At 40.0% G+C, this 25352-nt stretch overlaps 1 protein-coding gene across 1 annotated transcript in view; it reads right to left on the bottom strand.

The window, feature by feature from the left end:
• Positions 1–25352, bottom strand: part of STAB2 (stabilin 2) — a 263642-nt gene that overhangs the window by 52952 nt on the left and 185338 nt on the right. Inside the window, exons 46-55 of the mRNA XM_073620305.1 lie at positions 24609–24656; positions 22096–22179; positions 21856–22002; positions 20057–20191; positions 14478–14537; positions 12946–13122; positions 9001–9093; positions 1807–1953; positions 1270–1326; positions 221–347 (exon numbers count right to left, since the gene is read on the bottom strand). Coding sequence (XP_073476406.1) covers positions 221–347; positions 1270–1326; positions 1807–1953; positions 9001–9093; positions 12946–13122; positions 14478–14537; positions 20057–20191; positions 21856–22002; positions 22096–22179; positions 24609–24656 — 1075 coding nt within the window. The remainder of the gene's footprint in view (positions 1–220; positions 348–1269; positions 1327–1806; positions 1954–9000; positions 9094–12945; positions 13123–14477; positions 14538–20056; positions 20192–21855; positions 22003–22095; positions 22180–24608; positions 24657–25352) is intronic.

Below are 25352 nucleotides of genomic sequence, written 5' to 3' on the forward strand. Positions count from 1 at the left end.
CCTCACAAAGCCTAGAGCCGCCTCTGACTGGGTGGGCATTAGATTTTGTGCTAAAATACCTAACTTTTACTGAAACCCTTTTGAAACAGTGCACTCAGTCATAGATGTGAGGGGTAGGTATTTTTAATTAGCAGTACACGGGACAGCATTAAATATGATCCAGCTTCCACTTATTGACCAGAAAAAGGTGAATGGCTGGAAATGAAGTAATAACACATACCTTGGCAATCTCTTCCATAGTATCCTTTACAGCATTTGGCCATCCACAGAACCATGGAACATTCCTGGCGGCAGCCCTGTATACTCCGCCTAGAGCTTAACTCATACTGACATTTGGTTTTCTGGCCCTGTACAATGCATGTTAAATATAAGTTCTATTCTTAGTTTATTCAGTAACATAAATTGCAAATACACTTAAACAACTGATCATAGGATGTCTTACAGTTTATTCTCTGACCACATTTAAAACAATACTATGTTCACAGCAGGGTATTGGCATACCTAGGTTGGGGGTAGCGGTCCTCCCCAGATACAGCTAGTTGTGGCGTGTTCTACAGGTCTAGGTACAGATAGCAGCCGTGTTGTCTACTGTTTTGGAGGCCCATCTGAATACAATATGCTGCCCTATACAGACTCAAGCTTTGGGGAAGCCTGGGAGATGCTGCTTTGTTTCTGAGGAAAAACTCTTTGCATAGCAACTCTGGAGAGATTTTTGCTAAGGGGAGTAGGAATACATTTTTTCTGGTTGGTGTTGGGAGGGAGATTTTTTTTCGGGGAAGATGGTAGGAATTTTTGCTTGTGGGAAGAGGGTTGTGGCAAAATTGGTGCTGGGAGAGTTTCCATATACTGTAATGATTGCTACTTTGTTGCCCTTAATTGGCTGTTTTCTGCCCACTTTAATCTTTGCCTATTGGTTGCCCATTTATTTTTGTTGCCCTTGTCTTGTCAAAACACATTGTTTAGAGGATGGTGTTACTATAATTTATTCCTCAGTAGGCCTTTCACTATCAAAGCACACCACTATTATTATCACCATGTTTCACCATGGTGAACTACTGTAAAAGGCATGTTTATACATACAAGCATATCTCAGTATTTTTTTCTGTCTGTCCATTCTTTATATTCATTTAATTTTTGTTTATTAGTGAAAATAATTTTGCAGTATAAAAGAGTGCAGGGAGTTGTGAAGTATAATAGATACACTCCTGTAGCAGGTCATGCATAGATGTAATTTTGATACATTACACACATAACATTTAATTACGGTACCTTGGGCTTGCTTCCTGATGGGCACTTTGGAACGTTAAAGCACATACCACAATCACCCTATTAAATATACAGACAGAAGTGTTACAAGGTGGATGAATATATTTAAATGGCTCAATAAGGAAGTAGTAAATAGAAGGAGGAGACAAAAAGGAAAAAGCAGATTACTAAAGTAGAACTCCAGTTCAAACTTTCTCACTAGAGTAGAGCTCCATTTATGTTTTCATGCTGTAATTGTACTTGTTAGGGAAATTTTCACTACTACCTGTGCCAGTGACACAACAGTAGCAGAAAGTCAGAAGATCCCCTAAATTGGTGGAGAAAGAAGCAAAAGCCTGAGGTGATAACCCTTTCACTGGCTAACAAGAAAAGTGTTGTTTTGCTGTCTGTAATCCCACTGGAGAGATCCGTTTCATCTCCTGTTATGGGGACTCAATGAAGACAGCAAAATAAAAAAAAATGTAACCCTTCCCCTCAAAAAATGTTTTACTTATTAACATGAAATCTTGAGGATTATTACAACAGTAAATTGAAACTTACAGACACATCCATAGTAACTAAGCTGTCACATCGTCCACCCAAACTAAGAGGTGTAAGGAGGCAGTCAATGCCATAAGCTATTCCTCCATCGAAAAGAAGCTGTCGCTGGATGATCTTGCACTGTCTATTGTCCATAAAAATATCCCCCTGAGTAAATGAAAATATGTTATTAGATATGCATAGATTTAATTGATGATAATAATCACCCTCCAATCTGCACAGATCACACAGTTATTTCTCTACTGCTATGCTTATCAAAGTTTGTGAAAGCATCTTCTAATCTTAAAATACATGCATCGTACTAATAGAAAATATTCCTGAATGATGAGGTTCATTTTTATTTCAGAATACTTTAATCCAAATACATTTTTGATATAGCTATTTTGAAGATGTAAAATAAAAAAAAAAAAACAGCTGAAGTGTCTGCCAAAAACATTGCTATCCAATAACATAAAAGCTGTTGATTGGGAGACACTACTTAGACTTAAAAAAAGACTGGGTGAATCTTGAACTATACATAATTAATGAATAAGTTGTGATTAAAAGATTAGTAAGGGCCTGTTCACACCATAAAATGTTGCCTCAATAACCAAGATTCTGGCCAAGAGACATTTTACTAAGATTCTGCTAAGATTTTGTTGAGACATATGAATACAGGGTGTAAGCCACACCTACTTTACCACTAGGAGGCACCACAGCATGTGCTCGGTTCCTGGATCCCTTGGCACCTACTAGTGTAGAGTACTTGAAGCCCTCCTGGAACTTCCCTACAGGCCTAAGCAATGGGTTCCTGAATCCCAGGCTGATCACATTTTGCCTTGTTTACTAATCACCATTTTGTGGGGGATGTGTTACACCCTTAATTTTATTCTGTTTACATTTTTGGCTGTTAACCCTTCTCTGTGCATTTGTATGTTATTTACACATGTCTCGCAATGGTTTACTAACTGTTGTCATTTTGACGGGTTTATATTAATAATCAATTTAAACAAGAAAAATGTTGCCTCAATGCACAGAAATGCATTGTATTATGTGTCCTGCAGTGCATTGTTATGCAAAGTTAAAAACATGTTGTTCAATGTAGAAAAATGTAAAATAATGCATTTGGGTGGCAAAAATATGAATGTAATCTATACACTGGGGGAGAACCTCTGGTTGAATCTAGGATGGAAAGGGACCTGGGGATCCTAGTAGATGATAGGCTCAGCACTGGCATACAATGCCAAGCTGCTGCTACTAACAAAGCAAACAGAATATTGGCATGCATTAAAAATGGGATCAGAGATAAAATGATAATCCTCCTGGTCTACAAGACTCTGGTCCGGCTGTCCAGTTCTGGGCACCAGTCCTCAGGAAGGATGTACTGGAAATGGAGCGAGTACAAAGAAGGGCAACAAAGCTAATAAAGGGTCTGGAGGATATTAGTTATGAGGAAAGGTTGCTAGCACCGAACTTATTCTCTCTGAAGAAGAGACGCTTGAGAGGGGATATGATTTCAATATTCAAATACTGTACTGGTGACCCCACAATAGGGATAAAACTTTTTCGTGGAAGGGAGTTCAACAAGACTCGTGACCACTCATTAAAATTAGAAGAAAAGAGGTTTAACCTTAAACTACGTAGAGGGTTCTTTACTGTAAGGGCGGCAAGGATGTGGAATTTCCTTCCAAAGGCAGTGGTCTCAGCGGGGAGCATCGATAGTTTCAAGAAACTATTAGATAAGCACTTGAACGATCGCAACATACAGGGATATACAATGTAATACTGACATATAATCACACATAGGTTGGACTTAATGGACTTGTGTCTTCTTTCAAACTCATCTACTATGCAGGATCTATTTTTGCATGTGTAGTACTGGGCTCCCTCATTCAGCGCATAAAAATTTGAGCATTACAGCACACTGAATAATGGTCTGAATGGGCCCTTGCACATTGATTACATGTGAAGGCTAATGTCTATAGTACACAGGGGCCGAATGTTGGGAGACATCAGCTGGTTCAATGAAAAACGGCCGACATTCGGCCGTGTGTATGTCAGCCGGTCTGATAGAAGCAGGCAGGAATACCAGCAGGTGAGCGGCTTCCGAACAGCGTTTTCAGCGCTGAGTGTTCTGGCGGGGAGGGGGGCGTCAGTGGGGGAGATCTCTGTACTAACGTTGACCGGAGCTTTCAGTTTGAAAAAAGAAACTATTAGTTTCTGCAGTCACTCCTTTTTAACTGGGGCAGATAGGAGTAAGTAGTTGTGAAGTATAACATGTAAGATAATTCCTTCAAAAGAAACTTGCACTTAGAAAAATGGGGGCTGCCAATGTTGACCTACTTTTCAAAATGCTGGCTGCATGCCCCTCATGCTGAACCTCTGACTTTCGAAAACGCTGACCTGGTGAAGCTAATGAGGTCAGAACTCCTAATTCCCAGGTAGTAACTAAAAAAATATTGAAGTCATTGGATTGTTATGTTGGGAGGCAACTAGCATTTTCACCAAAAACACGAGTTGAGGGCAATTGGCAATTAGTCAAATAGAGAGAAATACCCTAAACAGACATCTCTTACCATTTAGGGTAGTGACACTCTAGTCTCAGAACTGCATATAAACAAAAATGATCCCCACTAAAGTTGTGGAGAAAAAAGATGACCATATGAGTGACACAGTGCTGATGTTAATAAGGCATAATGTTCATTTATCCAATTAAAAGATCATATTAAATAACCTCCAAATGGAGGGTAATCATGTAGCAACAAGCAAGGTGCATGCCAATGGCCACGAGCCAAGGGGATGGGAAAAGTGGATGGATGGAGAGGGAGGAATAGGACTCTCACTCGGGCTGCACGCAAGGGGAGAGAGAGCAGCCAGTGGGACGTGTAACGAAGATCAGTTTCTGGTGTGGTGAGTAGTTCAAATTCACAAATGGATGTATGATAGAATCCTGTAGTACACAATCATGATATATGATCATCAATTATGATAATATGAGACAGCGCATAAAGGTTCTCCAAAATGGCTGGCACTGTGAACACTCGATAACCCGGTCACTGGTTCCTATGGAGGAGTGTGTACAATAAACTGCTACTGTGGGCTATTCAATTGTATGTTAAGTCACCATGTATCGGCTGATTGCCATATACTGAGGATGAATATACAGCCCGTTAGTCTGTGTATGGTGTTTAGGGTAATGGGCCATGCATCTTGTCCATGTAATTCATGGGTGGACTTATTCCATGTAAGTCAAGTGTGTGGAGGCAGTCAACGGCAATACATTACCCTTGATGGATAAGTGTAATTGGGCAATTCACTCCTCTATGCTCGTGAATTTAGAGTAAATCCACCTTTGGAAATTCCATCAGGGCTCCCAGTGCTTTGCACTCCATATGCTGTACATAGCTTCATCTGGACATTGGGGCGGGCTGCCGACTGTTCCTTATCACGGCGTCACTGCCCTGGCTAATATCTGCTCCCAATTGAATCATTAAAGGAACATTTCAATTTTTTGTGGTCACACCCAGAGCTCTCCATTTGTGTATATATATAGACTCGAATAGCAGTCTTCTACAAAGGCTGAAGAGTACTGATCAGAAGAGGGGTATCTATACACAAGGAGCATATATGCTTATTCAAACCTATTCAAAACGTCCAAGTAACATCGAGGGAGTTCGTTAACAGCAAGGGGGAAAAAAGACTTGATGGAAAGGAAGGGAGTGGAATGTAGGGGAAGGGGGACACACACAGGACACACAAAAGAAACACCGACAACATCACCTCATAGCTATATAGCTATCTAGATTTATGTTGGATAACGGGGTAAACAACCCTAAATGACACATAGGGACATAGATATTAAGGTACATGACATTCAAAGTGCAAAATTTACAATTAAAATATGGCAATAAATGGCTCAGAACAGAGGCACATGGCCATGATAGTAATATGGGGAGTGATGTATATAAAAGGTCATACTGAGAAGGAGGATGATTTAGGATTCAAGAAAGACCTGTAAGTTAAGTTCAGTGTTCAAGCCGAGGGGGGCCAAAGATTTGAACTTATAAATCCACCACTTTTCTTTTTGCAGTAGGATGGAATTAAAATCTCCCCTTCTTGGTGGTAATTTAAGTGCATAGATGCCCTTCACCGACATGCCTTCCAACTTCCCATCATAGTATTGGGTAAAGTGCTGGGTCAGGGGTTTCTCAGGGTCCTTTGCCTTTATCTCCCGCATATGCTCCCCTATATACAGTACCTCTCTCAAAAACTGTAACATTTTTCATTGTTGGTCACCGCAAGTAGGTCCATAATCTCATTTTTTCCTTGTCAAAAGAAGTTTATTGAGTATACAATGTTATAAAGATACATAAAGTAAGTTTACAAGGATCTATAAAGTAAGCTCATTGTTTTACAGTAGGGTTTATATAGGTAAATATCATGAAATTTCAAATATTAAACATTGGGTTCATGTAAACCTAAATTAAAGATATATATCATTTCCTTAGTTACTTTTGTAGGTATTTAAATGATTTATACCTACTATACATATTGTTTACAAGTAGAGTGTATATAGGTCAAATAAATTCTGATAATGAGCTTTAATCGTAAGGTGGAGAAAAGGAAAGAGAAAGAAGAAAAAGGGTTGAAAGGTAGAGGTATGGTCCACAAGGTTGTCCCGCTCGTCAGTTTATTATTCTTTTTAGTTCTCTTTGAAGCCTTAGAATGGGTGTCTCTGTAAGTCATTTAATCTGTTACCATGGCAACAGGACAGAGTCACTGAAATTTGACAGGAACTGTTGTTTTATCCAAGGGTGCCAAAGTTTTTCAAATTTTGGAATTTGATTTTGATCGATGGCTACCATCTTAGCATGGGACATTGTATTATTCATTCTGTGAATTGTTTCTGCTAGTACCAATGTAGGAGATTTCCATGCCTTGGCCACTGTTTGCATAATCTCATTTTTAAGCAGATCCTTGATTTTATCTAATTACATGACATATCACTGTATTGTGTGCTCACATGCTTATGTGCACACTAGCCTGCACTATAAAATGCAGCATTTTACTGTACAGGATAGTGTAGGGTTGGCTTCAGTAGTGACACTTTGCTGTACAGCTCAGCAGAACTAAAGACAATCTGATAGGGATGCCCCCTCCTGCCCTCTCTTACATTGAGAAGCGTTCTTTCACTGACTGCACTGCCTGTAACACAATCTGTGAATGGGGGAGATAATTCTGTGACTGGTCAGACTCTCCGACACTCACAGATTATGTGAGTGAAGCCTTGCAATAAGGATTTTTACAGAATCCAGCAGCCTTCACATTTTGGTTCATTACAGGTAAGCAATGTAACTTAAACTGTACAGAAATAATTTTTTTTTGGCTAAACTTCAGCTTTAGGGTAATATTTGAGGCCATGAGTGAATGAGTCAGAGAACCGACTCATGCCCTTCTTTTTTTTTCCATTTCAAATCCATAGGAGGATTCAATCAGAGACAAAAGGGCTGATTTACTAAAGAAGTAGAATATATTTGCTTTGCAAAGTGAACATACTCTACTGTAAATTCAAGCCAATTACTCTGAAACAGAACATAGAAACTTAAAAATTAAATTAAACTGACCAAAAATTACAGTTTTCCTTTAATTTGTAGCGCTATCCCCTGCAGGAGCCGTTGATATTTAACTGGTTCTTTGCCAAAGAGTGCAGAGACCACCAGCCACACAAACAACAGTTTATCCACACTGGCTTCAATAAACAGTCTAGAGTTTGTATTTTTATGGTTTATTACTTGTAGAACTTGGGATGAGAGAGGGGTGAGGATGGTATGGGATACTCAAGGCACGCTGAATAGCAACAGGAGGACATCCTTGACTAGTATAGAGTTCTCCGAACAGTCTTTCTGCCAAGGGTTATTAGGAATTGCCAGAACAGAGACCCTGTAAGTGCTGTCTCAGAAAGACCTACTGCTGGTGCCTGGCACTTATCCTTAAAAGTATCACAATGTCTTCTCAGGACAACTGAACTCCCCCAATTCCCTCCAAACATCTCTATGTCCCAGGGAAACTGTTTGGTTCCTAGCTTCTATCAGTAACTATCCAGTGATGAACTGATAAACACCAGCAAATTCTAGCAAAACTGCCTCAGAGGAGAAGAGCCAGAGGCTGGGAACTTCTCTAGCAGGGCAAGAACAGGGCTACCCTAGACCCCAGACTATTTATGTTCTCTCAGCCACCTACAATACATATTCAATCTGCCTATTTGACATGCCCAGCCCCCTATGTTCTAGAAGCCTCTAGAAGGCAGGGGGAGAGCAATCAGACCTGCAGCCTGTGAGATCCAGAACAGCCCAAAGAAATCAACAGCTGCTCCAATGATTACAGAGGAGCCAAAAATAACTGCCCATCTCCCTAGCAACTTACCTAAGAGGGTGCTACACATATGCATAGATATGAAATACATATGCAAAAAAGTCTCTAAATTTAGAGTGGCTTCACACTGCCCTGCTGCGCTTTTGCTAAACTGCAGCTAACCCATGTTTTTTGTGCAGGTTAGCTGCACTTTCCCATAGACTTCTATGAGGTCCTGCGGTTTTGCTGCAGTTTTAGAAAGCACCTGCATGCTACACAGGGGCGTTGCTAGGTCTACAAAAGATCTGGGGCTAGAGCCCATAGCAGCGTAGTAAAGAAAGTCAAACACATGTATATACAGTAATATACGTGTGTGTGTGTATATATCCCCAGAGAGCCCCCCCCTTACATCAGGGTCCCCAGAGAGCCTCCTCCTTACATTAGGGTCCCCAAAGAGCCCCCCCACTTACATCAGGGTCCCCAGAGAGCCTCCCCTCCCCTTGGGGACCCCTGCAGAGACTCGGGGCTATGGGCCCCAGATTCGGGGCTATAGCCCCAAAAGCCACCCCCTAGTGACGCCACTGATGCTACATCTCCTGAATCCTGCATCTTTGCTGCACTTTCTGAAAACCAAAACCGTAAGTTCTCATCCAAGTCATGAAGACACGGAGCTAACCCACACAAAAACGGTAAATAAGCTGCCCTTTGCACAAAGCGCAGTGGGACCACACAGGGGCAGTGTGAAGCCACCCTTAGAGAACAGAAAACCTGTAAGATTTATGCTAAATTGGGAAAATGCAGGCATCGGAAGACTTGGCAGTATTTAGCTGACTTGATAACCATTTTTATACGTGAGCTACTTACAGTTGTAGAATCCTTGTCTCCACATTTCACACTAAGGTCAGAACCTTGAAGTGTCTTTATTGATCCCCTAATAAGGAGGTCATTAGCTGTAACCTGAAATAATTGATACACAAATGTTAAACATAAATATAAGTGCCAACACGTGCAACAGAGATAGTTTAAAGGATTCCTTTTCACCTTTTCACCCTCTGCAGGTCACTCCTTAAGACATACCGGTATATCGAGCATGTTTGTGTATATAATGTTTTTTATACATATATATCTATATATATATATATATATATATATATATAGATATATATTCTGTTTCCCCGAAAAAGACCTAGCGTGATTGTCGGTGATGGCTGCAATATAAGCCCTACCCCCCAAATAAGCCCTACCCTGTATCCCCGAAAATAAGCCCTACCCTGAAAATAAGATCTACAAGGACTTTAACTAGGGCTTATTTGGGGGGTAGGGCTTATATTGCAGCCATCACCGACAATCACGCTAGGTCTTATTTTCGTGGAAACAGGGTATGTATATATATATATATATATATATATATATATATATATATATATATCCATGTAGACATGGCAAAATAAAGATGATTAAATTATTTCCTGTCATCTTACAAGAAATCCCTTGTATGCACTCTGCTAAGTTATGGGGTCTAATGTAAAAGTGATTCTCAAAATAGTACAAATTCAAACCTTACGCAATTATCACTGCAAAGAAGGTGTTTTTGATTATGCATCTTTAACAAATTGTGGGAGACTGCCAGAAATGAATGCTTGTTAAAACACTTGTACCTGAGCTATTCTCAATAAACACATCAATATTCACAATATCCACCCATCACTATAAGCATCAGTTCAGAGAAGTCTAATGCCCCGTACACACGGTTGGACTTTCCGATGTAAGATGTGCAATCAAAGCTTGTTGTCAGAAATTCCGACCATGTGTAGGCTCCATCGGACAGTTTTCATCGAAATTTCCGTCACACAAAATTTGAGATCTGGTTCTCCAATTTTCTGACAACAAAATCCGTTCGCGCAAATTCCGATCGTGTGTACACAATTCCGACGCACAAAATTCCACGCATGCTCGGAATCAAGCAGAAGAGCTGTACTGGCTATTGAACTTCATTTTTCTCGGCTTGTCAAATGTGTTGTACATCACCGCGTTCTTGACGTTCAGAATTTCTGACCAACTTTGTATGACCGTGTGTATGCAAGACAAGTTTGAGCCAACATCCGTCGACATAAATTCATGGATTTTGTTTTCGGAATGTCCGATCAATGTCCGATCGTGTGTACGCAGCATTACTCGCTGAATCAAATCTAATCTCCTCTAACAACTTTGGATACACTTTCCTTTAGCTGCCATGATACCTGAGCCCATGTTGCTGACAAACTTAGCAGGACTCCTACCTGGGAAAACAGCTCTCAAGCACACACTTTACACACACTTGGCTGCAAAAGTAACTTGTTGACAACATATCAAGTGCAATTTACTTAAAGTACATAATAACCTCAACAATGAATGTTTGTTTTTATATCAGTTCAATAAGTGCAAAAAATACCAGTTGACCCATCTAGAAACATACTGTGTTGATATCTTTCTGTGCTGTCTATCTTTCCTGCACTGTTATCAGCATTGTTCCCAGCTCCTTCTGTGGACTACAGAAAACCTCCTATCTATGTTATGGGGAAGGGGAACGGGATAGAGAGAGGTGTTATGTAGTCCTAACAAACTTGCTGCTCTAGGGTGATAAGACAACTCTGTAACTCAACAGATGCAGTACAGGGTATGTAAGCCTTGTGTTACTGGTAGGATCACCAGGTGAAAATAAAGAGCAGAAATATGTGTATATTTACATATACAGTATCTCACAAAAGTGAGTACACCCCTCACATTTTTGTAAATATTTTATTATATCTTTTCATGTGACAACACTGAAGAAATGACACTTTGCTACAATGTAAAGTAGTGAGTGTACACCTTGTATAACAGTGTAAATTTGCTGTCCCCTCAAAATAACTCAACACACAGCCATTAATGTCTAAACCGCTGGCAACAAAAGTGAGTACACCCCTAAGTGAAAATGTCCAAATTGGACCCAAAGTGTCAATATTTTGTGTGGCCACCATTATTTTCCAGCACTGCCTTAACCCTCTTGGTCATGGAGTTTACCAGAGCTTTACAGGTTGTCCATGATGACATCAAGGAGCTGGTGGAGGTTAGAGGTCTTGTGCTCCTGTTTGATCCTTTCTTCGCTGATCCTTCCTTTCTTTTACTGTCCCCAATCCATCTGCTGATAGTACAGAGATCGTACAGAGGGGGAACTCTGCACATGCTCAATTTGGTGTGTACTGCTAGAGAGTTTTTTTAATTTTTTTCGGAACATGTGTTCAACACAGGCCCATCAGCACTATCCAGACAGAGGGTTAGGGGTCATGTAGCCCCATAGGACTGTGAGAGGAGTGTGAAAACGCCTCCTAAAAGCTTTAACCGGTGCCCAGCCAGACACTGATGGAAGTCACTAGACTGCTACATATTGCTGATGAGAAAAGGTATTTAACAGTTGATATTTACTAAAATATTTGCATTTCCATGTACTGTGGGAGACCAGATATAATGAATGCAAGGGCCTGGGTTACGATGTATGCCATTCACATGAGAGGGGGTGGGATCTGGGGGCCCCCACAACCACCGCCCAGGGTTGTGGGGAAGAGGCCCTTGTCCCCATCAACATGGGGACAAGGTGCTTTGGAGGGGCAGAGCCCCCCTGCCCCAAAGCAACCCCCCATGTTGAGGGCATGTGGCCTGGTATGGTTCAGGAGGGGGGGGCCCTCGCTCATCAGCCCCCCTTTCCTGGCCTGCCAGGCTGCATGCTCCGATAAGGGTCTGGTATAGATTGGGGGAGGGACCCCATGACATTTTTTTATTGCCGGCAATGTTTTTTTTTTCATTCAGATGTCAGCGGGGAATCCCACTGACAGCCGATGATTGATCCATTGCTCCCTGGCCCACTCCTTAACAACTAGCTGATCACTGGTTGTCAAGGACTCCGGCATAACAACAGAAATAAAGAAAAAACTCTGCTAAATGCTGGACACCAGCATTTAGCAGAGTTTAGGAGAGTTTAGTAGAGTTTAGGAGCTGTCAAAATTTTTTTCTGCCAAACACTGCTGCTCCAGAATGCGCTGGCAGAGGGGGTTTTTCTGCCACTAAACTCTCAAAAAATACAAAAAATACGAATAAAAGCCTATGTGTGCATGGATAGGATAACATGCAGAGGAGTTTAAAGGCAGTTAAAAAAAATGTCACCACAGCAGCTGTAAAAATGCCCAGTGTGCATGAAGCCTTAGGGCTCATGCACACAGGACGTTTTAACAGCTGCTGTTAGGGGTGTCACATTTTTTTTTACTACCTCTAAATGCCCCTCCATGTTAGCCTATTTGTCCATGCACACATAAACTTTCAGAGGTGTTTTGAGGCATAAGCGTAAGTAGAAACAAACCGACAGCCTTTGAGTCCAGGAGCAGAGGCTGTTGAGCTTTAAAAACGCAAAACGCTGCTAAACGCTGTAACAAGCTTTTAGCCATGTTTAGCCGCTTACTGCATTATTAGACGTTTTTACATTATAGGGAATGTTTTTCCTGTAAAAATGCCCAAAAACGCTAACACCCAAAAAAGCACAAAACACCCCTAAACGATAGTGAAAAACGTGGCTAAAAACTCATTTTAACAGCTGCTTTTTCCTGGCAGCAGAGCTGGCATTTTTTAAATGTCCTGTGTGCTTGAGCCCTTATTGAGAAGTTAGGTCTGAATTACAATCAAAGGTCACCAGATAATGCAAGTCACATTTCCTATTTATGCAGGCTTAAACAAGTCATAAACTGGACTTTAACATTCTCTATTTATTGCAAGAGTCACCAAAAAATATTTGTGCCTCACCCCGGCATCTCTGACAATGTGATACTTCAAGTATTGTGTAAGCTTATCTTTGTTTTGATTATTGTAAAGAAAATCTCTTTGCTCTTGGGGCAGGTCTCTTATTGCCTCATCTGTTGGCATGAACAATGTTACTGGTCGATGTACAGGATCATCAATAAATTTCATTAGCTCAGCATCCTGAAAAAACATAAAAGTAACAACAAAAACATATATCATTACATATACTCCTCCATACTCCATAGTTTAAATATAATAAACTTTTACATATATTTATGATCTAGTTCTGAACTAAATAAAACTTTTAGCAATAAGTTCATGGCATTGTTTCAATACTTGACATAAATATCTCCTATCAGATTATTTCCATTTGGTCTTTTTCAATAATTAAATCTAAACAGCAAAGCACTAACAGAAAAGTTTGGTAAAATGACAACCAGCAAGAATCCTGTACTGGTCTGATTTCAGTAAAGTGATTGGTTGCTCTGGATCTATGGATTAGTGCAGATCATGCTTTGCTCTTTACACTGTAGACTGCAATTATCCAACATGTAGGCCTACATCTTATCATGAAATACATATGTAACTCCCAGGGACTATCTATAACAATTTTTACAAGAATGCCGCATATTTTTTTAGTGTTTATCATTAAAGGGAAATCAGCCAATTCCAGTGTTTTTCTAGCTGCAGCCAGAAATTGTTTTAGCTAACCAACATATTTTACAGCTCTTTCAACCCCTTAGGTTATTAAGCTGGTTTACTGAAGGAGCCACTGGTTAAAACCAGCCTTCTCTAATCCAGTGTAGCAATACAATACAAGACAAAATAAACAGTACCAGTAGAAACATTTCTGTGCTACTCAAAAATCGACAGTCCTCAGCTTTGTATTGTTAAAAAAATACATTAAAAATTTATTAATGTTCTCCTTTATGGTAAAGGTTCAATAAAACACCAACACACCAGCAGTTAAGGCATGACAGTAAAAAAATAAGATACAGTAAAAAGGCTTGAATTGTTAAAAAATATGCTTAATAATAACAATTTGAAAAATGTACATTGTATTAGTGTTCTCCTTAAAGAAAAAAATCCAATAAATCACCAACACAACAGCAGTTAAGGCATTGTAGTAAAAAAAAAAAGGATAATGTAAAAAGATTTGTATTGTTAGAAAAATATACTTAATAATAACAATATGAAAAGTGTAAATTTTATTAGTGTTAGGGTAATAAGGTAATATTCCAATAAATCACCAAGATAAAGTAAAAAGAAACTGCTACAGCAAGATCTCAGACAGCAATACAAATCTTACACGGGTTCTAACTCTTCCCTATTCTACCCAAAACTAAAAACACTCTACACTACGGCAGAAGGTGAAATCACCATGGTTGTTCACCAGGCTACTTATTTGAATAAATTGTTCATCTTACACAAAGATCATCAGTTCCAACACAAACTGTCCCATTTCCATTGATTTGCTCTTAAACATAATCTGAACATGTATAACAGTAGTAAGTAAAAAGTAGTAACTAATGTACCTGTAGTAATTTAAACATTGTATTGTAGCCATTCGATTCTGCAACATTTTTGAGGCTATCCTGAAAAGAAGATCAAAATGATAAATATAATTGTAAAAGTGAACATCTACAATATACAGTGCCTTGAAAAAGTATTCATACCCCTTGAAATGTTCCACATTTTGTCATGTTACAACCAAAAACGTAAATGTATTTTATTGGAATTTTATGTGATAGACTAAAATCTAGTGGAACCGATTGCCTTCAGAAGTCACCTAATTAGTAAATAGAGTCCCCCTGTGTGATATTTTAATCTCAGTATAAATACAGCTATTCTGAGATGCCCTCAGGGGTTTGTTAGAGAACCATTGTGAACAAACAGCATCATGAAGGCCAAGGAACACACCAGACAGGTCAGGGATAAAGTTGTGGAAAAGTTTAAAGCAGGGTTAGGTCATAAAAAAATATCCCAATCTTTGAACATCTCATGGAGCACTGTTCAATCCACCATCCAAAAATGGAAAGAGTATGGCACAACTGCAAACCTACCAAGACATGGCCACCCATCTGAAGTGACAGGCCGGGCAAGGAGAGCATTATTTAGAGAAGCAGCCAAGAGGTCCATGGTAACTCTGGAGGAGCTGCAGAGATCCACAGCTCAGGTGGGAGTATCTGTCCACAGGACAACCATTAGTGTGCACTCCATAACCCTGGCCTTAGTGGAAGAGTGGCAAGAAGAAAGCAATTGTTGAAAAAAAGCAATAAGAAGTCCTGTTTGCAGTTTGCAAGAAACCATGTGGGGGACACAGCAAACATGTGGAAGAAGATGCTCTGATCAGATGAGACCAAAATTGAACTTTTTGGCCTAAAAGCAAAACGAACACTGCACATCACCCTGAACACACCATTCCCACCGTGAAACATCATGGCGTGGGGATGCTTTTCTTCAGCAGGGACAGGGAAGCTGGTCAGAGTTGATAGGAAGATGGATGGAGCCAAATACAGGGCAATCTTAGAAGAAAACCTGTTAAGCCTTGTAAACACGATTTGACTTTCCAACGGGAAATGTTCGATGACAGGGTGTTGGCGGAAAATCCGACCGTATGCTCTATTGGACAATTGTTGTCAGATTTTCCACGGACAAATGTTGGATGGCGGGTTTTCAAATTTTCCGCGAACAAATGTGTGTTATCAGATTTTCCGAGCGTGTGTACACAAGTCCGCGGTCAGTCTTGTAAACTAGCGTTCGTAATGGAGAATTAACATTGGTGTCATGGCAAATTATGAAATCTCGAAATGCAACGCAGATTCTCTTCTTCTTTAATGGGATAATAATGAAACTGCTTTGTTGGAGATACCGATGGAGTTATTGCAAACAAATTTTCAAATGCTTTTTTTTTCTAGTGATATCAAGAATAATATTATTATGCTTTTTTTTTTTTTTTTTTTTTATTTGGGCAAGTTACCACAACTCCATTATCCCGTAGTTTTTAAGATCAAAGATACAACTATGTTGGTGTCCCTTGTTAATTTTACATTTTATTTTTTTTTAATGCAACTGCTTACTACCAAACTGTCTTTTGAAGTAAAACACATAGCCAGGTATTATTATCCACAATTTTTTTATTGTGCATTAACTGCTTGCTGCCCACCCACCATCAAATGACGGCGGTGCAGCTCTTGTTCTGGGATGACATCGTATGACGGTGTCCCAGAACGGCCACTCTCGCGCGCCCGCGCCGTTTTGCTAGGACAAGGCGCGACCCCAATCTGTGTAAAGAGCCGCGTCCGCGGCTCTTTAACCATGTGATCGGCTGTGTCCACCAGTGTGAGGAGAGGTGAGCCGATCAGTGGCATCTCCTCACAGGGGGACATCTAGGGATGTAATCAGGGCACTGATAAATAAATACAGTGTCACAAACAGTGCCCACCATTGCCCACCAATGCCAGCATATAGTGCCCACCATTGGCAGCAATTAGTGCCCACCACTGCCACCAATCAGTGCCCATTAGCAATGCCAGTCAGTGCTGGCAATCAGTGCCGCCTATTAGTGCTGCCCATCACTGCTGTCGATCAATGCCCATCAATGTCGCCCATCAGTGCCACCCATCAGTGCCCATCTGTACTTCCTATCTGTGCCCACCAGTGCCGCCGATCAGTGCCCACCAGTGCCGCTTATTAGTGCCCATCAGTGCCACCCAACAGTGCCCATCAATGCCGCCTATGAGTGCTCATCAGTGCCACCTATCAGTGCCTCCTCATCAGTGCCACCTCATCAGTGCCCATAAGTGCCGCCTCATCAGTGCCCATAAGTGCCACCTCATCAATGCCCACCAGTTCAGCCTATCAGTGCCCATCAGTGCCGCCTCATCAGCGCACATCAGTGAAGGCGAAAAATTACTTAGTTACAAAATTTACTGACAGAAAAAAAGTAAAAAACTTTTTTTTTTCAAAATTTTTGGTCTTTTCTTTTTTTTGGAAAAAATAAAAAACCCAGCAGTGATTAAATACCACCAAAAGAAAGCTCTATTTGTGTGAAGAAAATGATAAAAAACGTGTTTGGGTACAGTGTAGCATGGCCGCAAATTGTCATTCAAAGTGCGACAGCGCTGAAAGCTGAAAAATGGTGTGGGCAGGAATGGGGTGTTAGTGTCTGGTAGGCAAGTGGTTAAAAAAGGAAAACAAATACAATTAGACATGCTATCTGCCAATAGAACTTAACCAAAAAGTGCATTCTATGCATCCAAAAATATAGAAAATATACCAAATCAAATCATTATTAAACCAAAAAAACAATGTCAAAGCAATAACTCCAAGGTCAATAGTAAATAACACGTTATCTCCTCCGATTCTGCAACATGGCTGGTTGATGAAAGGCCATTCAAAAACGAACTGAAAAGCGCAAAATGAAAAGCGCAAAATGAAAAGTGCGAAATGAAAAGTGCGAATCAACACTCACCAAACTTCTACTAACACGAAATTAGCAGAAGGAGCCCAAAGGGTGGCGCAAAAGAGTTGAAAAACAACGTAGTACGTCACAACGTTTGTAGTTGTGTGGCTGTGTGTATGCAAGACAAGTTTGGGCTAACGCCCTTCGGACAAAAGTCCACGGTTTTGTGGGCGAACAATCCAATCGTGTGTACAAGGCTGGAGAGACTGCAAAAGACTTGAGACTGGGGCGGAGGTTCACCTTCCAGCAGGACAACGACCCTAAACATACAGCCAGAGCTACAATGGAATGATTTAGATTAAAGCATATTCATGTGTTAGAATGGCCCAGTCAAATTCCAGACCTAAATCCAATTGAGAATCTGTGGCAAGACTTTTGCAAAGAAGAATGGGCAAACATGTCACTCTATAGTTGTGTATAGCTGGTAGAGACATCCCCAAAAAGACTTGCAGCTGTAATTGCAGTGAAAGGTGGTCTTACAAAGTATTGACTCAGGGGAGTTGAATACAAATGCACGCCACACTTTTCACATATTTGTAAAAAAAAAAAAATTAAAACAATTTAGCATTTTCCTCCCACTTCACAATTATGTGCCACTTTTTGTTGGTTTATCATATAAGATCCCAATAAAATACATTTACGTTTTTGGTTGTAACATGACAAAATGTGGAAAAGCTTCAAGGGGTATGAATACTTTTTCCAAGCATTGTATATAAGTCATCTAGAATTGGAGGAGACCTGCTGCTACCCACAATTGCCAAAGCAATAGATGACTTTTCACCTATTTTTCAAGCTAATAACATAGTTTTAAACTTTGAAAAATGGTAGTACTTAATGTACAGTACACCAAGGCTGTACCTTCAGAAAAATAATACACTCATTGTGAGTCATATCTGAGAGCTCCATGCATAGTTGAGTCATCACACCCCCACACTATGCTATCTGTAGGATGTAAGACTATTCACTGTACTTCCTAGCAGTTAGAATCAAATTTGACTTAACCATGGAGCAGAAAAAAGTAGACCGTTGTTTTCAATTATAAGCAAATATTGTCCAGCCATAAATTTGCAACTGTATGAGTTGCATATTCTGTCTTGGGTTTTCTGCTCTATGTCAAGAACATTACAAGGCTTTTAAAAATCTTTAATAATGCTATGTTGTTTCTCAAAATACTACAATCAAGAAAATACTGCATTATGGCCACTAGATGGAGCAGACAATCCTAGGAAATATACATATTAGATACATTACAGGGATTATTTGTAATGGCTATGAATAGACCAGAGGTCATCATTGAAAAGATTTGAAGTTCACAAGCTAAACACGTTCCACCAGAAATACATCTGTTATTCGCTTAGTGAGAGGACCCCGAGCACTTGGTCCTCTGCTGTGTTGATGCTGGCCTGTATTCTCTTCACCATCATAAAGAGGATTCAGCAGTTACAAAAAATATGTGACGCTTCCATGCCAAAGTAAGTAGTGAAAGATTGTGGATGGGAGTCTAATATGCATCATATATTGCTATCCATGCCTTTGTCCACAGGTTAAAATATATCCAAAGCCAACACTTTAAGTTTTGATAGAAAAATGAGAGCTTAGAATTACTATATATTTTTTTTTTTTTGGTCTGTGTCCCTGTTAGGGAGCTACACTCTGTTTATTATCACCATGACTGAAAGTAAGATAATATCCAAAAGTTTAAGCTGCCACCAGGACAGGAATGGAGGGGGAATCTTACAATGGGGACAGTTGTTTCAGTGCCAGCTGTCTAAGAAAGAATTTGTTTACTTCCTGTTGTCACTATAGAACAGGAAATTGTCCCAATGGGACATAGATAACAACTGACCTGGGGTTTTCCTTTTACCATTTCCCAGTCTAGCTAAATGAAAAAAAAATGGTTTATGGGGTCTGGAAGGCCTTGTTATTGTGCATCATATTATTAAATGATAAACCAATCAGATGGAAATCTTCCAAATGCTATATGGAAATCATGCATTACATAGCATAAGGAGTTTTATGCTTCCACATACAACCCTAGACTAGATTTCCAAAAAAAGGAGTTCTGTGAAACATTTTTTATAATAAATTGTAGCATGAGAATGGGTTTTTGAGTTTTATTTCTTCTTTGACACATGGCTTCACATTTGTATTCTTTACCTGCATGTTTTCAGGGAGAACAACATACTAGGGTTGATTTACTAAAACTGGAGAGTGCAAAATCTGGTGCAGCTCTACATAGAAATCAATCAGCTTCCAGGTTTTTTGTTTGTCAAACCTTAATTGAACAAGCTGAAGTCAGAAGCTGATTGACCACCATGCACAGCTGTACCAGATTTTGGACTCTCCAGGTTTAGTAAATCAACCCCACTGTCACCAAATGGTTGAATTAATATTAGGGTTCACAAAACATTAAAACAGTCTGATGGGTACAGAGATAGTATTTTTGAGAATAAGGTCCACACTTTTTGGTTTTCACTTACAGTATTTCTTAAGTTACAAAAAGTGGTTTGTGTGCCAATTGAGTGACTGGGGTGAAATTCACAGTGGATAAGTTCTGCCAATGAATTTGCCTTATTTAGATTATCATACTTGGGGCATCAGTTCATTCACTGCAACCTATGTCAACAGCAATAAAATGTTAGTGCTTACATATGATGTGGTAGGTCTCTGTTGCATTTTCTTAGGAGCAAGAACTTTATCAATGAAGTGCACCACGCCATTAGTTAGGACAATCATTTCTTCCCCTGATGCTAATTTGGCATCTCCATTCAGGACTAAAGTATTCTGAAACAGAAAAGAACAATGATCTTCTGAGCAAAACCATAAAAAAAGCATACATGTGTACCTAAAGAGGACCAATCTTGCAAAATATTTAAACATACCTTTAAAATTGCAGGAAAAGTAAAAGCTCTTCATTTAAAATAATCCAGTGTCTTTAAATTACATAGCACATTGACTTAAAGGAGTTGTAAAGGCAGAAGTTTTTTTATCTTAATGCATTCTATGCATTAAGATAAAAAACCTTTTGGGTGTATCAGCCACCCCAGCACCCTCCAATTGCTTACCTGAGCCCCATCTCTCTCCAGCGATGTCCACGAATGTCTAAGCCGTCCGGGACAGTCCTCCTGATTGGCTTAGACACAGCAGCGGTGCCATTGGCTCCTATGGCTGTCATTTAAAGTTAGTCAGCCAATCAGGGGAGAGAGGGGGTGGGGCCGGGTCGGGGACACACGGAGCTGTGACTCGGCTCCAGTGCCCCCATAGGAAGCTGCTGACTGTGGGGACACTCGATAGGAAGGAGGGGCCAGGAGCAGCAAAGAGGGACCCGAGAAGAGGAGGATTGGGGCTGCTCTGTGCAAAACCAACTACACAGAGGAGGTAAGTGTAACATGTTTATTATTTATTTTCATTTTTTTAAAACAAGACTTTACAATTACTTTAAGGCTTCATGTACACTGCTACTAAACGGACGTTTAGGAGCAGTTGGGTGTTTTTTCAGCTGCCCCTGAACTCTCCTCTATGTTATCTTATCAGTACATGTACACGGGGTCGTTTATAATTGTTTTTAGGCAATTGAGTTTAGAAGCATTTTTTAGAAAGCAAAAAAAAGGGGTTAAGGATAGATGTTCAGAGGCATTTGAAATGCCAAATGCCTGTAACAGCTTGTAAACACGACAAGTCGCCAAAACCAAAAAAAAACAAACAAAAAAACACCTTAACGTGGCAAGACGGATGTTTTTAAACGTCGGTTACTATCTGTCAAGTTGAATTGTTCAGGAGAGGTTTTAAAACGTCCTGTGTACATTAAGCCTTATTAAGTGTATGTGAACCCAAAATGTTAAATCTGATATATAAATGCTTCCTTGCCGTGCTCATTTCCTAATCGTGTCCTTATTGTTTACTATTTCACTTGGTGATCCAGAAATAATCTTCTCCAGGACTTCCTGACAACAAGGGCCATATGCTGCCCTAGGCACACCTGAGTGATAATGCCCTTTGGTTCAAGCTCTGCTGCTTGTGTCATGTAATTATTTTAACAAAAACTAATTTTGGAAAATTCTACTGGAAGGGGACACTGCTTGCTTTATATGCAGAGAAACGTTTCAACTGCACAGACCTCCAACTAGTTTCTTGAACTACAGTGGGCCTTCTGTACCCCACTTACCCCTACAGTTCTCTTCACAAATTTAGCCACAAATGGCCCAAGCTAGCCAAAGGAGGAAAACAAAATATGAAAACAGTTTTCACAATTTGTACATTTTTAGGCATCACTGGTCTAATAATTGCCATTATGGTAAATACAGCCCTGGGAATAGTGCTTGCTGCTAGGTTCTCATAGCAGGAACATTGTGATCACTCAAAGCAAGCTCCTAATCAGAACTACAAGCCGACATTTGAAGGTGCATAATTCAGTCCTAAGTCACGCATGGAGACTAGCACACCATTACCTGGGAAGATGCTACTGTTACTTTTTCACCCTGCAGGGAAGTAAATGATGTCATTGTCGAGAGGTCTTCCTTGGTGAGCTGGGTACAAGACACAATGTGATACAAAAGAACCTGCTCCATCATCCCTTTACTAGTCCACTCTTTAGTCTGTACAGTAAACAAAACAACAAAATTTATAGCATCATAGACACATAAATATGCAGATATATTTTTTATATGCTGAATTTAATTTCATTTTACCAGTGGCTCATTCTTTAAAGCATCATTGGTGGGAACAAACACAGTGAAAGGGCCTGTTGTTGAAAGCTCGTTAAGAACATTTGCCTACAGAAGATAAATGACAACATGTTTCAATGAAAAGATATAAAACATTCATACATTTATATATCCCTCAAATAGAAGGAGCTCTGTACTGTCTGACTAGATTTTTTTTTTTTTTTTTAGTACATGGCAAGACAGTCCTTCGAATTTGATTTACAAGACATATTGGGGTTGATTTACTAAAGGTAAATAGATTGTTTACTCTGCAAGGAAATTTGATCTTGCAAGGGATTTTCTTCCTTAGTTTAGTGAATGTGGTGAAATTTAGTTTGCAAAGAATAAAAAAACAGTATTTTTGCTTGCACATGATTGGATGATAGAGGTCATCAGAGCTTCAACTTATTCACTAAGCTAAGGGAAAATTCCCTTGCAAAGTTTACAGCCTATGCATGTGTCTATGATGGGGAAGATGGTTTAGTCTGAGTGACAAGCAGAAACAGCTTGTGAGGAAGTATAATTATGCAAATTATAATTATCAAAAACTGTGCTTATATGTATATATAAAACTTATAAAATGTTGTAAAGTAGCAACCACACTATGAGATGTTTATCATGATCAAGATGTCAAAGTGTCTTGTGTGACAGAAGACATCACATATGACGAAACACGCAGGGAACAGCTACATGCTGACATCACCACGTTACAGGAAGTGACCCGAAAGTGTGTCTATGTGCTGGCCGAAATGTTTTTTTTTTTATAGTGCATAATCAGGTTTCCATGTCTGTAAGTGAGATTTAAGCTTGAATAAACACAGTTTATGGGATTTTACACTATGTAGAGAGCCTGCTCTTTTACTATCTTTGAGCGTATATGGTGATGCAGGAGTTATAGATGGATCTGTGGGAGCTTTACCTTCTCTGGCCAACATTTGAACTTGGTGAAGAGTGTGGGAAACGTGTCTTGTGGGGGTGCCATATGCTTTACACCATATGCTGTTTATGATTTCTCTATAATAAAAGGGTCATATAGGTTTGGTAAGCCTGTGTCTGTGGTGATTTGGAGGAGGTGAATCTGCTTGGTTTGGGAACACAGTTCAGGACCTTTATGATGGAACATCATTTTATCTACTTAAACTGGAGTGTGCAAAATTTGGTGCAACTCTGCACAAAATCCAGCCAGCTTCCAGGTTTTAGTGTCAAAGCTTAACTGAATAAGCTGAAGTCAGAAGCTGATTGGCTACCATGAACAGCTGCACCAGATTCTGAGTGCTCCAGTTTTAGTAAATCTCCCTTTTCCCTTTTGATTGCCATGTTCTTCACAGTGTGGGCTTTTTCAATATAAATTGGAACTTTTTGTTTTTACTTTTATGACACGTTTTATGTTTTAGCACAACACAACTGGTTCAACATAAGACCCCTTTCACACTGGGGCGGTTTTCAGTCGCTTTAGCACTAAAAATAGTCTTTGCTAAGCACCTGAAAACCGCCTCCTATTCACTGCAGTGTGACTTTTCACACTGGGGTGGTGCGCTTGCAGGACGCTACCAAAAGTCCTGCAAGCAGCATCTTTGGGGCGAGTTGGGAGCGCTGTATTTAGTGCTCCCAAAACACCCTGCCCATTGCAATGAATAAAAGCGAAATGGGAGTTTTTAACCCTTTTTGGGCTTAAAACCACCCCGCTAGCACCCAAAAAGCACTGTAAAAGCACCGCTAAGACGAGCGGGCGCTGACAGTGTGAAAGGGGTCTAAATGATAGGAGCTAGTTTAACATAGAAGGATGAAATATCCATAATCATCGGATTAGAAAAAATATTAGAAGGAACTTCTTCTACTCTAATGTAACATCACACTAACCTACTCATACTTACAAATCACCATGTTAATAACCTTGCCATTAAAACCAGTATAGCAAGTATCTTGTAACTATGGACAATAATGTTAAACATTGCTCTGTGTACATAAAACATCTTCTAATCTTCATGCCTGTCTGTGACTAATGTGAACTCTTCCTTTTTGATCACAGGAATAACTTTGCAGAGTAAGATCTTAATATCATATTTTAAAGTATATCTAAAGCCAAACGTATTAATAATTTGGACAGAGTAAGGAGTGGTTAAGCCCACTGACAGTATTTGTTGCCTTCTCTGTCTAAATGTGGAGATCTCCCATCATTTCCCATTCTGTGAAGACAACAGGAATTTAAAAGGAGTTTCTTCAAAGTGAGGGACATTCCCTCTTAGACAGTTATCACTAGAACAAGAGTCCCCATCGGAAGATTTTCCCTCTATTGCTGTTGCGGTCACAATGCAAAATTTAGAATTGTCCCTTACTTTCAGTCCCAGCAACAATGGTTTCTAGGACAAATAAAGAGGGTAAATCTCAGCCAGCTAAAAAAAAAAAAAAAAGCAGACCAATCACCACACCATAACAAAAAAAAATATTTGACCTTAGTCACACGTTCATTTATACTTAGCTCATGTTACATTCAATACCTGCAGTAAATAGAAAAAATTTGATGTGTTGGTGTTTTTCCGCAGTTCCTAAAAGAAAAATATAGATTCATTAATGTATTTACATTCTACGCAGTCATAACAGAAACACTAACAATTATGTAAATACATAAAATGTCAATATGGTTATTATTATTCCTACTACTACAACACCTTTTTTTTTTGTTCACACTTGAGAATACAGCGGCTCACAGCAGGAGTCTGCTGTATCCGCATTCACCATTTCAGGTCCTATTTCAGCCCGAATTTTGGGTTGACTTCAGACCTAAAACAGACCAAAAGACGCATAGGACTCCTGTGCAATTCGCACCAAGCCCGCTGCAGACATGTGTGAACAGGCTCTGTAGACAGCCGGTCACAATCTCCTGCTATGCAAATTGGATGCGGGGAAACCCTGAGCCCAGCCTTATTCTAAACAACAACGCTCAGCATTTACTTGCTGTGATAATGGAAGGAATGGGAGAGCTTATAATTTGCATCAAAGCCCGGACATCTTTTCCTTCTAAACAGTGGCGTCGCTAGGGGGGTGTTGACCGCACCCGAGTGACACCTGCTAGAGGGGTGACACCCAGGGCCGTCTTTAACTTGGGGTAAAAGTCGTACCAGTGGCAGAACTCCCAGCGTGTCTAAGTCCTGCCTGCCAAAATGATTGGTTACTGGGCCTGCCTAGCAACCAATCAGGTGCATGGAGGCCCCGGCATTCAGAGGAGGAAGATGTAACTTCCT

The sequence above is a fragment of the Aquarana catesbeiana genome, linkage group LG03, assembly GCF_042186555.1.
Source record: "Aquarana catesbeiana isolate 2022-GZ linkage group LG03, ASM4218655v1, whole genome shotgun sequence".
Classification (NCBI taxonomy): Eukaryota; Metazoa; Chordata; class Amphibia; order Anura; family Ranidae; genus Aquarana; species Aquarana catesbeiana.